The sequence below is a fragment of the Ammodytes marinus genome (genome assembly GCF_949987685.1).
Source record: "Ammodytes marinus genome assembly, chromosome: 13".
Taxonomy (NCBI): domain Eukaryota; kingdom Metazoa; phylum Chordata; class Actinopteri; order Uranoscopiformes; family Ammodytidae; genus Ammodytes; species Ammodytes marinus.
In genome coordinates this window covers 25,653,146-25,666,362 of record NC_137217.1, presented here as the reverse complement: position 1 = coordinate 25,666,362, position 13,217 = coordinate 25,653,146, and the positions used below count along the sequence as shown (strand labels likewise).

General features: G+C 43.0%; 1 protein-coding gene across 2 annotated transcripts in view; it reads right to left on the bottom strand.

Moving 5' to 3' along the window:
- ago3a (argonaute RISC catalytic component 3a) overlaps nucleotides 1-12,632 on the bottom strand; it is a 28,198-nt gene extending 15,566 nt beyond the window's left edge. For both annotated transcript variants that reach the window (XM_080039409.1, XM_080039410.1), the window contains exons 1-4: nucleotides 11,928-12,632; nucleotides 1,470-1,641; nucleotides 1,167-1,287; nucleotides 746-954 (exon numbers count right to left, since the gene is read on the bottom strand). In XM_080039409.1, the coding sequence (XP_079895535.1) occupies nucleotides 746-954; nucleotides 1,167-1,287; nucleotides 1,470-1,641; nucleotides 11,928-11,946 (521 nt within the window). In that variant the 5' untranslated portion in view covers nucleotides 11,947-12,632. The remainder of the gene's footprint in view (nucleotides 1-745; nucleotides 955-1,166; nucleotides 1,288-1,469; nucleotides 1,642-11,927) is intronic.
- Between the last annotated feature and the right edge of the window lie 585 nt (nucleotides 12,633-13,217).

The following is a 13,217-nucleotide window of genomic DNA, read 5'->3' as shown; positions in this document are numbered from 1 at the left end:
AATAGCAAATAGCAATACCAGGCCCCGTTGGCTAAGAAGGTGTCGATATCTAACCACTCTTTAATAATGCTTTGAAAAAGATTTTCATTAAAGCGCTGGTGATATGTGTCAGACGGTGCTCTGGTTAAGGCCTTGGAAAAGTGATATCGTTGGGAAGATGGTAAACACAGCCTATATAGGCCGTGTTTAATTTCCGTAGGGGATCAGGGGCGCTGATATCGGTAAAACTATGACCAAACAAATATATATTATTTGCTAGGAGTATCAAAGGGATCCTGTTTTGTTGTTATGTTTCCTGACTGAAGATATTAGGTAAGAATCTGCTTTAAAATGTGATAACAAGTGATTCTGGAGAAAGTTTGTGGCAAAAATCAGTGAATATCTCCTGACCACCTGCTACCTGTCCATACTGTGTGCACTGAAAGCAAACACTAGTGATAATCAGAGTCTATATGCTCAGTAAACAGGCATTTTACAAGCTACAGTACAATACAGAGCCTAGGCTGTGTATAAACACCACATTCTTTGTCAGTTCGCACACATTACTCGATAATGAGGATATTCACTGATTTTTACAACATTGATTCACTGACTCCACCTTTAAAAGACCCATTCTTTGACTTGGTCTCTCAATTAAAGTAATATATGATCTACTAAGGACTGCTCCAGCTTCAATTGAAAGAGTGAAGTCAAGTCTAAAACCTTTATATAAAAAGAGCAGGCCATATAATGACTATCAGCTCACTTCATGGAGGGCAGGTGTCTCAGCACTACGTCCACTGCGTGCACAGGGTTGGTGCTGATGGGCTTGTCCAGCTCCAGAGGCTCAGGCATGCTGCGGCCCGTCAGCACCTCGTGGAGCATGTGCCAGCTGACCAGAGACACAAACTTGATGGAAACCTTAAAGGGCCGGTCCTTCCCTCCCTCACCTGGTAGAGTGACATCCAAGTCCACCTGAGAAGGACAAAGAAGGTTAGATCAAGTCATTTAGTTGTTAAGATTGTGTGCATTAATGTATGAATGTGTGTATGCCTTTGCTTTGTGTGATAAAGTGCAGGAGTATAGAATGTTTTGATTCGGGTAATGGTGAGTTGTTTACATTGTATGTCTGTGTGTGTGTGTACACTAGATATAATATGACAATTGGTGTGTTTCATTCAGCTCACCCCTGCTGGTGCCACAGGCAGTGGGTTGGCTGTGTACAGGCTCCTCTTTCCATCATAAACCGGCCTGCGATCCCCAAAGATGGTCACCTTGAAGTGCTGCACCATGGAGTCAACCACCTCCCTGGAAAAACAAACAGAGTTTTGGAAGTCAAATCAACGATTATAAAACAACAAATGAAGATGAAACTCGCAAGATGATTACATTATATAGCAGTTAAATGCTTGTTTCTAAATGTAAATGCTGCATCTGGGGAAGGTGTAGGAGAGGTTTTTAGTTCTACTATTGAGGAGGGTGTGGCCTACCTGTTGACTCGCCGTGGACACTTGTCAGGCTTGATGTCCACCTCGTACAGGTAGACATCCATCTTGGGGATCTCCACCTGGAAGCAGTTGGCCAGCAGCTTGATGGGCTTCCCCATGGTGCCAAAGCCGGGCCGCCGAGGCATGGCGAACAGGGACTGGGCCCCAACGGCATCTGAGAGGAGTACAGGGAGGGGGAATCAAATGAAAACCTAGTGTGTGGATCTTTTTCATGTAATTCTGGATGAAGATTTGAGTGAGCAGATCATGTTATGTAAAACTAATTATATAATCCTCAGAAAGAAATAGCCATAAAACAGGTAATGTCCTCTGTAAGTGTGTATATTTCACATGCATTAACTACATCAAGGTCAATGTTTATGTTTGAGTATCCTGTGAAATATTCAAACACATTTTTCAGTTTAAAATTTGACTGATGTCATAATATCCTGTCTCAGTAGATATATTCGTGAAACAAATTGGATGCTGACATTTGAAGTGTCTTTGCCAAAACAATGTGTTATTTAGGACAGAGGTGAAAACATTACATAAACAAAATTTACATTTCAGGATACTATTTGAGGACAGGCGTGTACCAGTGCGTATTTATTTAATTAAAAAAAAATAAGCTGCTGCTTACTTGCTCTTGGCATTTTCTACCATAAACCAACAGAAAAAAACACTAACGACTGTTTATTGTGTAGTGCTACTCACCACAGAACATGTGTGTTTGACAATATTCTTAGCAGGTTTCACATTTCTCACATTAGTTCTTCTAAGAGGCTGCATAATACTGCACATGCACCCACGCTCACATAAAAACCTAAAGATGTCTAACACATGAGTCACTTTGATCCAGAACCAGTGAGTTCTTAATGTGCCACACTCATGTCACTGCTATTTGTGGGTCTGCCGAGGCTTGCCTTTCCACATCACACTTGACAGAACACATGTCTTTGCTTAAAGTAATAATACAATGTTTGGATTAATCTTGTGGTTTTATTATTCATTCTGCTATTGTTATGCAATAGCCAATCCATCCTACTATTACGCAAAAACTCAGATGAGACTCATCCATTTGCCTGGCAAGTGTTACTTTGTTTGTGCCAACCCACGCCTTGGCCTTTTTCATGTTTTCAATTTCATCCAAGTGTTTCATTCTGTCTCTCCCCTTCACTCCAGTCTCCACTGCACAAATAAATAATAAACAGCCCCAAATGTGTCATTGATAAACGAGAGTCATAGTTGAGCGTGATGATTCATCATCATTGATGTGACTCATTGGCTGACATGTGTGGGTGATGCTGAGGTTGAGGGCCTTGCTGAGGGGGGGAAGCTCATAGAAAAACCTCCACGCAACGGAACGGAAACCTTCTACAAGGCCACAACAGCCGACAACATGAGCGTGCGACCATGTTTGTTTACAGTCGTGCTTTAGAAGTATATACTTTCTGCCCCCCACCCCTTTCTCCTCTGGTGGGCTGTGGAGTGGAGGGCTAACAAGGTAGATGGAGGCTGTTTGAAATAGCCTGCTGGGATAAAATGAAGAAAAAAAAAGGTAAGAAAGTCTGGAATTCCTTCCACCGGCTGTCCCGCTCACACAGACCTACGAGCACGCTAACTTGTGTTATGGTAATTCCCTTGGGGCCCTCAACGTGTGAGGTAAGCCCAATTTCACACACACAGGAGTGACAAAAAGAAGGACGACAGGTTTTCCTAGTACATCTTCATTAAAGCTACAGAAATAAATTAGTGGGCGGGGGGGGGGGGCTTTCCTTTACTTATAGGGGCATTTTTTTCTGTAATGTGATGGTCCTAGTCTTCAAGTAGCAGGAGGATAGCAGGGAGTGGCAGGATTAGAGAGTGGGCCGGGTTGGTGTTTTACTGCTTTCATCCGCCTCTCTTAAACTGGCTTATATTCAGGATGAGTCACAGAGTCACGGGCAGAAACACACACAGTGCAGCATCCTTGAGCCAATTCTGAATACAGTAGTGGATGAACTATACAGCAATGACAGTGGTCTTACAGTGAGAAAAAAGGGAAACTTGAAGCAAACAAAAATGCACCACACGCGTTTAAAGCTATAGTGCGTAACTTTTTCATACAAATGAAGGTCGGTAAGATTCTAGCCGTCGCCGAAAGAGTTGACACAATGTGGATTAAGCCTATCAGCTCCACAAGACTCTCTCTGTATTTCAAAAGGGAGATGCATATACATTTGACAAATGGCTATAAAGTCTCCCTTTCACACAGAAGAATGTGCAGTGTTCCTCCTAACACAGCACAATCTCCAAGGCCAAAACCTCCAAAACGTAATGCACCATTTTACATACGCCAATCCCTTTTGTTTATCTTTTATTGCTCATATATGTTTTACTTTGTGTTTGTATTATTTTAACAAGTTCAATACATTGACTAAATAACATGAGACACACTAATACATACACATTATAGTTTATAACTGAATAATAACTGACTTTACTTGTAAAAAAACAGATGAGAATAAAACCGCTTGTGTGGGGAAAAAGGAACTTGGAGGATTTTTCATATATTACAACATGTTCTTCATTATATAGATTTATTAAGAGCAACCTGCTGCTTCAGAACACCAACTTTGGCCTGTGCGTTCATTTATGGTGATTCAAACTAGGTGTGAGCACAGATGGGACATTACAACATCAGGCACATGGCCGGTAACACGCTGCAATGTTGAAATATCAACCAGGCATGTCACACACACAGATGTGTTTTGCAGGCACTTTCTCAACAGCCGACCCCAGCCTGACCATTCAGCAGCACATCAGATACCTCCCTCCTAGCTGCTATTCTTGGAAACAGACATAACAAATGTGTTTGTGTGCAAGCAGGAGCGACTGGGGTCAGAGAGGGAGGTTTGACTGTCAAGCTTGGAAGGGAGGTGAGGGGGAGGGGGGGGGAGAGGGCAGCAAAAAAATAAGGGATTCAAAATGCAACTCATGTAGTCATTACTGACAACAAGTAGTTCAAGATCTGCAAGCAATGCTATTGTTATCTGATGACTGAGACCTTGACTGACTCCCTGCTTCCCTCCTTGACTGTCAAAATGGCCATTCTTGTGGCTTGTTACATGTGTGGGAAGCTGTACAACCCCTAGCACCCAAAGATGCTCACATGAGTTCACAGAAACACCTAAGTCCTGCAAGACTAAACACAGAACACCGTCACGGGTACGACGACCTCTGCTGTTGGTAGGTGACGTCTTTCAGTTCGCTGTGACACACTGTGAAAACCCAACCACAAATTTGCAAAGACACATCAAAAGCTCTTCGTACAGTGAGTGTAAAAGTTCAAGAGAACGTCCCCTTGTTAAGTTGAAAAATGCAGAGTGTGAGAGTGTGTGTGCAGTGCACTGGCTTTTAGAAAATTGCAGGAAGGACATGTTTTAATAAACAGAAGAGAGTAAATGTCATCCTCCCCGTCTATCAGTCTGATTCTCATTTCCTGAGCTTGTTCATACATGCAGGCGATGAGAAACTGCATAGGAGAGCACATCCTTCTTGACCGTAAATAAAACAATAACATCTGTATATTTCTGGGAAATTGCCACTATTCTGTACCACAGTGTGGTGGCATTGCCACTCATGCCTTGGTCCTTTTGCCATCCTGCTGATAGAGTAGCCTCGGGCTTGTGCGGTGTATCATAATATAAGGTGTTCATTTAAGATACACAATAGAATGTTAAGATTCTTAGAATACTTGTTTTTGTTCTCAGCCAAATACAGTACTTTAAAGTAAAGTAGATTTATTTTAATATTGCCAATATTATACAAACTTTACACACACATTTTGCTCTTAAGTGTTGGTTTCCCTTTTCAGAGAACAGCTGTCGAGGTCAGCTGGACTTTATGTCACATAGACCGCACTCCACTAATAACATTGTTTGTATTTGGCAGAAATACAGTATCATAACATCCTTATTCATTTCTAAAATTACTCTTGCAGTGAGTCTTGCAACATAATCCAACCCCATCCGCATGCTGTGCTCATATTTTTGCCAAATACTTTGCTGAACACAGCTTTAGTGTGTTGCCGGTGCACTCATGAGATTTGGTGGATTGCTTGTTCGGTTAGCTGGCAACCCTACTTTTGGACATATTCCACTAATTCATTGTTGGCTTATCAGTTTTATACACGTCAATTTGCTATATTTTTTTCGATGCCATTGTGGGTGGCCTTTTTACCGAAAACACATACACATACACTAATATTACAAACAATTTGAAAATATATTTATTTTCGCTAAGCTTGATAAGAGGCCCAAAAAAGATTTAATTAATTTAAACGCAAATCTATACCAGTAACAACACAGTCACACTGGGAGCCAGAATAGGTTGATAGTGAGAAGCCAGGCTGACATATAGTCCATGCTAAACTCCTCAGTCCCCCAAACGGTACACAAACGTACACGCTAACAAGTGCATATGTCCACACGTACACACACAATACAGCTGTTGTGTTTCTAATCCAGAGAGGCCTGAGCTGTGGGAACAGGGCGAGTGCTCAGGGGCAAGGCACAATGCCGTCAGTCACAGTACGCAACACACACACACACACACACACACACACACACACACACACACACACACACACACACACACACACACACACACACACACACACACACACACACACACACACACACACACACACACACACACACACACACACACACACACACACACACACACACACACACACACACACACACACACACACACACACACACACACACACACACACACACACACACACACACACACACACACACACACACACACACACGCACACACGCACACACGCGAAGACGGATTGAAACATGTCACACACACACAGTCAAGACCTCTCCCTCCCCGTTCCCCTCATCAACCTCAATAGTGTTGCATCTGGCACCCACGGGAGTCACTGCCACTCTCTGCCATGACATGCAGCCGCAAACTGACAGGCTGACGGGGGCCTGGTCAGTCACAACAACATGCAAAAATGTTGAAATCCCCCACAGAAAAGAAACCTGAGGCAGTGATAGAGTGAGTGTGTGAGGAGGAAGAAGAGAGAGAGAGCGCATGCGAGTAAATGGCAGAGAGCCATTTACTATTTTCAGAGAGCAGGAGTAAAGTGGAAGGTGGGGGGGCTGAGGGTTCAAAGAGGGAGTTGTAGAGTGAAGTCAATTCTGACTCAGGGGCATGATGGAAAACCCAACCGTTTTGCTGAAACAGGTAGGTTATGGATGGATACAAACACTAATACAGTCTATATATTAAATGACACGGTACTAGCTGTTCAACTGACCAGGAGCATGTTAAATGGAGCCCTCTGTCTTGCGGGTCGGGTCTCAGTGAACAGTGGACGGGGGCCAAGGGGTTGTTGACTTTTTATGTTAATTTGGGCAGGATGGCTGGCTGACACACAGAGTTTACGCACTCTGATGAATTAATTAGAAGCAAAATAAGTGCACCACACACACCCTTTTATTGATGTTTTGCTGTTATTATTTATCTTTCGTTACCCTTTTTTAAATATATTTATTTGGATAATGTGTTCTGTGTTTAGGGTGAGTGGGCAAAGAGGGTTTATATTATAGTATTGTCTACATACAAGATGAGTGGAGGAGAGACGAACAAAACTCAGACACAGTTGAGCGATCCTAACTTTAAACATCACAGAAGAAACTTCTTCTCTTGCCTGAAATCGAATGGTATTGATAGACAAACTCAAGTGTTGGGTGGGGGATCAAGTGCAGGGAAAAGTGCACTTGTCTTATGCAAAGAGATAACTGCTGGTAATAATATCAGATTGGTGGATGAAAGGAGCATAATCACAAGCCTCTTAAAAAGTTTCCCCTTAGTTTTTGTTTGTTGCAGTTAGAATGTCTTAACTCACAAAGTCTCCAAAACATTGGAGTAAAAACTGGGCAACATTTTTAATGACAATCAGCTGACAAACTTGGTCTCCAGCCCCTGAGTATAAACGGATTAGCTGTTTACAAATATATCTTTTTCAACACTTGTGAATAATGAAGAGATGAATATTTGAAATCTCTGTCTTCCTCTTATCCACTTCCAATTCCGTTTGCTTCCTGTTCATAACCTCTCCCTAAAATGAGCCCCTTTCAGTTCCCCCAAAAAACAGATCCCAGGAAGGGGGAACGCCAGAGGAGGAGGAGTTGGAAAAGAAGTGTGTTCTGGCTGCTCTGGCCCCTAATCTGTGTGACACATCACAACCTCCAGCCTTTCTCCTCCTCCTCCTCCCACTGCCCTGCATCCCCCTTTCCCCTCCAAACACACACACACACACACTCACTCCATGGCATCCTTCCTTTAAAATTCCCCTCCGTCTACCCCCACTTGATGGGAGTCTGCACTCTGACAACAGCATGTGTCAGCTGCCAGCGTTTACACGACTCCATTTATACGACATCACACACGATTTAAGACTTTGTGGTAAACACGAGAAAGATTATTACACCCTGGGCCACTGGATTCACAAGACAATTACAGAAAATACTTTTAGAAGGCAAATTTGAGGCACTAACGTGTTGGTGTTTGCTGTGTTTCTTCCACTTGGTAAATGAGATGAGCTCAAACAATGCTATAATTGCTTCCTATAGTGAGAAACTATAGGAACTTTCAGTCTTTGTTGATTCTAGGGAGCCCTTTGGATTAGTTCTTACAACATCAGCTCCTGCTGTCCTAAAGATTTTTGTTAGCGTGTGCCGGCACCACGTGCATTTCTTTAGGAAGCCAGTGAAAAAAAGACCACAAGATGCATCACGACGAGGTTATGGATTCATATGTGACTATGCAGGATAAATAATGGTAATATGTTGATGGTGAAGCTAAGTACTTTAATGGCATTTTAGGTCAAAGAGCTTAAAATACATCGCTTATGCATCACCGGAGATTTGACAGCGAATTAATTGTTTAAAAAAATATAACCAGAATTTACAAAAAGATTAATAATAATAATAATAATACCTCACATTGATCTCTACTTATTATTATTTCAACATTCACAACATCTTAATCATAGCTAATTTTCTTCAGTAGAATTATAACAATGGTAACACTCTCTCCGTAACAATGAGCCAATAGAGCAACGGCAAAGTGAATTCTCCATTGAAACCTATACAACAACATGCCAATGCTTTAGCCTTATGGGTGGCTGGGGTTGCAGATGGGGGTTGTCTATTGTCAACAGGCTGCTTGAATGAACTGAGTATTATTATGGGGAGAGACTGCAAATCAAGTTGTAAGCCCTCCCTCAAAGCAGACCCCACTGTCTGTAAAAACTCCACACAGAACAAACCTGCAGGAGAATGACAGACAGGGGAGGCAGAGTTTGTTTCCCACTGAGGGAAAGAGAGGGAAAGAGAAGAGGTAACCAAGGAAACGGAAAGGGAGGGGTGACTGTCTGTGAATCAAAAAAAAAGCGGGAAACACCAGTGTGTGTGTGTGACAAAGAAAGAACAAGAAATGGCCTCATGTTGTTCTTTGGCCAGCCTCTCTACCCAATGAAGGTGGAGTCAGCGATTCTGGAGAATGCTTGTTGTCAAAATCACTTGTTTTGGTTTACATACCCTTTGTTTACACACCAGTTCACCGTGAGGGCATGTTCACTGATTTTGATATTAAAAATGACAGCTTATATGACTGGTATGTTCTCTTCTTACTCACAGTAAGAAAGCAAATAAACCCATTTGCCCAAATGTCAAATATTTGTTAATGGCTGCTTCTGAAACCAGCATTACTTAGGCCTATTAGTTTACAGAATGTGGTTAGCATTACAGAAATAGTTAACAAGATAATATTTACATCTCCATTTAAAGCTGGGGTGGAGGATTTGGGGAGAAAATGGCAGTTGGGATAGAGATTCGAATCCAAATACCTCAACCGCTCCACTTGTTCTCTTTGGTCCCTCCCATATGGTCCCTCCCTGACACGCTCTACACCAACACCGTCGTGCCAAAGTGAATGGACAGTCCCAACAGCCAATAAGAACAGAGAATCGGAGCCTCGCTCTGATTGGTCAAAGTGTACAGCTCATGTTCACTTTGACCAATCAGAAATCACATACCCCAGCTTTAAGGTAATTGTTTACTTATGACACCACTAACATTGACATGTAATTTCTGCTTAAAATCCACCATAATCGTTGCATCCATCAAGCGACAAGCTTCCCGGGAATATGCCCGGATCAATCTCTGTGTAAATGCATCAACCTGAAGTGGCGGAAAAGGGACATTTTCAAGGAGAGCTAAAGTCTGACAGCAACCGGGGAAATTAAATCCTAGCAGCTGAAAACAACGAAAATAAACTATTTAGGAGACGAAGAAAGAAATGTAAAAACGTTTGAAAAAGCCTCTGACCAGAAAGGCGCTATGTCATACGTCACACGCCGCAACACTGCTTACGGATAGAGACCACTGTTGCGTCAATATGCCAGAATCTCTGTGTGTTAAAGAGACTATGGTGTTCCATGCCACATGCTGCTGCTCTGACTTCTACCAGGGCCACTGACTGATGGACAGCCACCTTTTAATCTTTCACCCAGTCATAGGACACACTGGTTGGCCTGTGGTCATTAGTGATGTGTGAATTGGAACCAACACCAACACACACCAGATCAAAGGCCGTGCAGCAGCAACCTATGGACAAGCCACAAAATGATATGATGAAACGTGCCTCTGTCTGACTGTGCTAATGTATTGATATCTTCACAAACTGAAAGCATCAACCACACTCCTCCTTAACACATTTAATGTAAGGCTGGCTGGAAGTATGCTCAGCATGAAATTGCATTTGATGTGATCTCAGACGAAGTCGAAATACTTTGCTGCACTAGCAATGCACTAGTGAGTCACGTGGTCTTTTTCTTATGCTAGGGAGTAAAGAAGACACAACTCATTGGACGAAGTGTACACATAGAATAATAACAAAACTAGAATACTACTAGTAGAGTAGAATCAAAATATTTGATGAAACCCTTATCATATAATATTTTTGATCTGTTGCAGCCAACTGTGTTTAGGTCGGGGAATCAAAATCTGGGGTTTAAAAATACATATTTTTCAAATCTCAAAATGTAATTCTGCCTGTAAGAAATAAACCAATTTCAATGTTATCCAGAGTACTGTATACTGTTATCTCTACTTGTGCTACTGCCTCAACAGTGACACAAAACGGTTTTGTTTAGTCTTACTGCAGGTGCTTGATTAGTGGGAAAACACCTTGTGTTCCTTATGCCACCGACGCTCCCAACTGTGAGAGCAGAGAGGCAAATGAGACAGAATACTATAGGCAGCAGAGAGGGATCTCCTATTTAGGGGGAGGGTGGGGGGGTGGGGGGGAATAAAGATCCAACTCCTGTATCGTGTGTCCCTGGCTGATCAAAAATACCATGGTGTTCAGTTTATGGTCACATAAGTGGAAAGCTTCCGTTACACAGCCGAGACAAAGCCAGGTGGTCCACACTGTTTAACTGGCGCTATCACTGAGAAAGAAACAGTTTACTGGCCATGGCCTGCTGGGTTGGCAACTTTTATCAGCAGGACTAGACAGCAAGTTGCGAGGTTATATGAGGTTACAGCTTCAGATGAACATCAGTGAACAAATGAATGTCATTTTTAAACTCAAGCTGGTGTGTAGTTGGAAAACAAATAGAGAACTCAAATTTAAAACTAATTTGTTCCCCAAAAAAAAATCAAGGATCCTGTCAGAACTGTTAACGGAAAAGCACAGACTACCTAACTCACTCTTAAGGAATTAGAAATCAGAATTGCCTCGGATTGTGCGTGCTGTATAGGAGCAGGCTAATGCCAAATATGTTGAGGTCAGTGTGGGGTCAGTGGTGTGAAGTTAAGACCTGGGGGGGGGGGGGGGGGCGAGTTTTATAAGACACAGTACACCCACTGTCACAAGTTCTCAAGTGGATAGGCTACTGAACGAGCCATGCTGGTTTTAATCTCATTCTGCACCATGGCTACAAAAACCTAGAGTAGAGTTTCTGATAATGATGCCAGTGAGTGACTGAGACTGAAACTTAGTTCTTAGTACAGTAGCCTAGGAATTACATACAATGGTTATAACATATAGCTTAAATGTTTTACCAAGATTAAGGACAAGAGTTCCAAGAAAACATTTCAACTGTGACTCATGTTTAGGTTAAAATAACAGCAGAGGCTGAGATACTCCCTGTTTACAGTCAAATGAGTTAAAGCTTTTTGTACAAGCTCACTGAGACACCCAACTTTGGTATCATACATTGATTTCTACTATTTTAGACAAGGTTTCCAGAGGCTTTAAAGCTTCATCCAGGGATGTCAAGGCAAGACAAGCTGGAAAACCCCCATCATATCTCACTAACTGTAAATGTCATACATTTAGCCTATGTAATGGAAAACTTTGTAAAGAATGATGAAGGCCTACCTGTAGTTCCGATTTCCATTCATGAGGTCAATGCCCGGTTCGCTTCCCGGATCACAGTTGTCAAAACGTTTGGGACTCTCTCCTCCTTTCAACCCGGTGTCTCCTTCGGCAGTGCGCCGCCTCTGCAGCGCTGTGTGGCCAAGTGCTAATAGCTCCAGGGAGGGGGAGAGGGAGGAGGGCCCTCGGTAGCCTACGGTCGTGTCGCCGGTGCCGGGGGTCTCCGGGTTTCCCCTTACACCACTGTCAACGTATCCAATGGGGTTTCACTGCCACGGCGAAACGCTACTGGTCACTCTACGAGACGTGAGCCAAGTTTTGCTCGCTGGACACCGGGCTTTTGGAAGTGTCTGGAAGGAGGAGGAGAGAGGAGCTGTCAGGACATCATCACGGCGGTGTCAACGAGTCCAAACGAAGACCTACCGATAGCTCAGCACGAACAGAGACGGCATAGCATAAATTCGTGTTTCCTGCACAGCAAGCGTCGGTCGCGGTTAGCACCGGTAATTAGCTAGCACAGCTGTTTTAGAGCTGCCGTTGCTGGATAGTTGGAATTCTGACATAAGAGCGGGCGACTTTTATCCCGTTATAAACAGCCGCGGACACGGCCCCGTTCTCCTAACACCACGTCCCAAACACGACGTCGTCTCCTGTAGTTTGTATGCCGGTGCCACAGTAGAGCTGTCAACGCCGGGCAGTGTCAGTGTCCATCCCGGTAAGTGTGTCAGGGTTTCCAGCCTGGGTTGACAGATCAACTCTGCGGGGCTTCGGCGAGCCAGCCAGCTAAATATGGTGAAGTTGCCTTTCTGACACCGACAGGAAGAGGTGGGATCTGTGTCACCACCACGTCAGAAGAATCGACTCCGCCTTCACCCAGAGGTAACCCTACGTTTACAATACATCAATAAATCAGTGGATATTTTTTTCAAGCTCATCGCACATTAGAATGTATCAATTATTGGCTAGATTTCTGCTAAGACTGAGAGTTTCCTCTGCTGTAGCCTAAAGTAAAAAGGTTTAAACCTAGCCAATGTCTATAGCCTACAGTATTTACATATCCTTTATTTAAACAGGTGGGCTACTGTTATTGATATCTAGGCCTACATCTCTTTTTCAAGACACCTGTGTACAACATGGAATCGTATTGCAATTATTACAACAACAACCTAAGAAAAGCATTTGTGTGACTTTAATGACATAAGTGCAACCTTTCTAGAGTGTTTAAGTGGTAGGCTAGACTACAGATAAGACCTGGAAGTGCTATATTTAAATGTGAGCATATCCTAGTAGAGG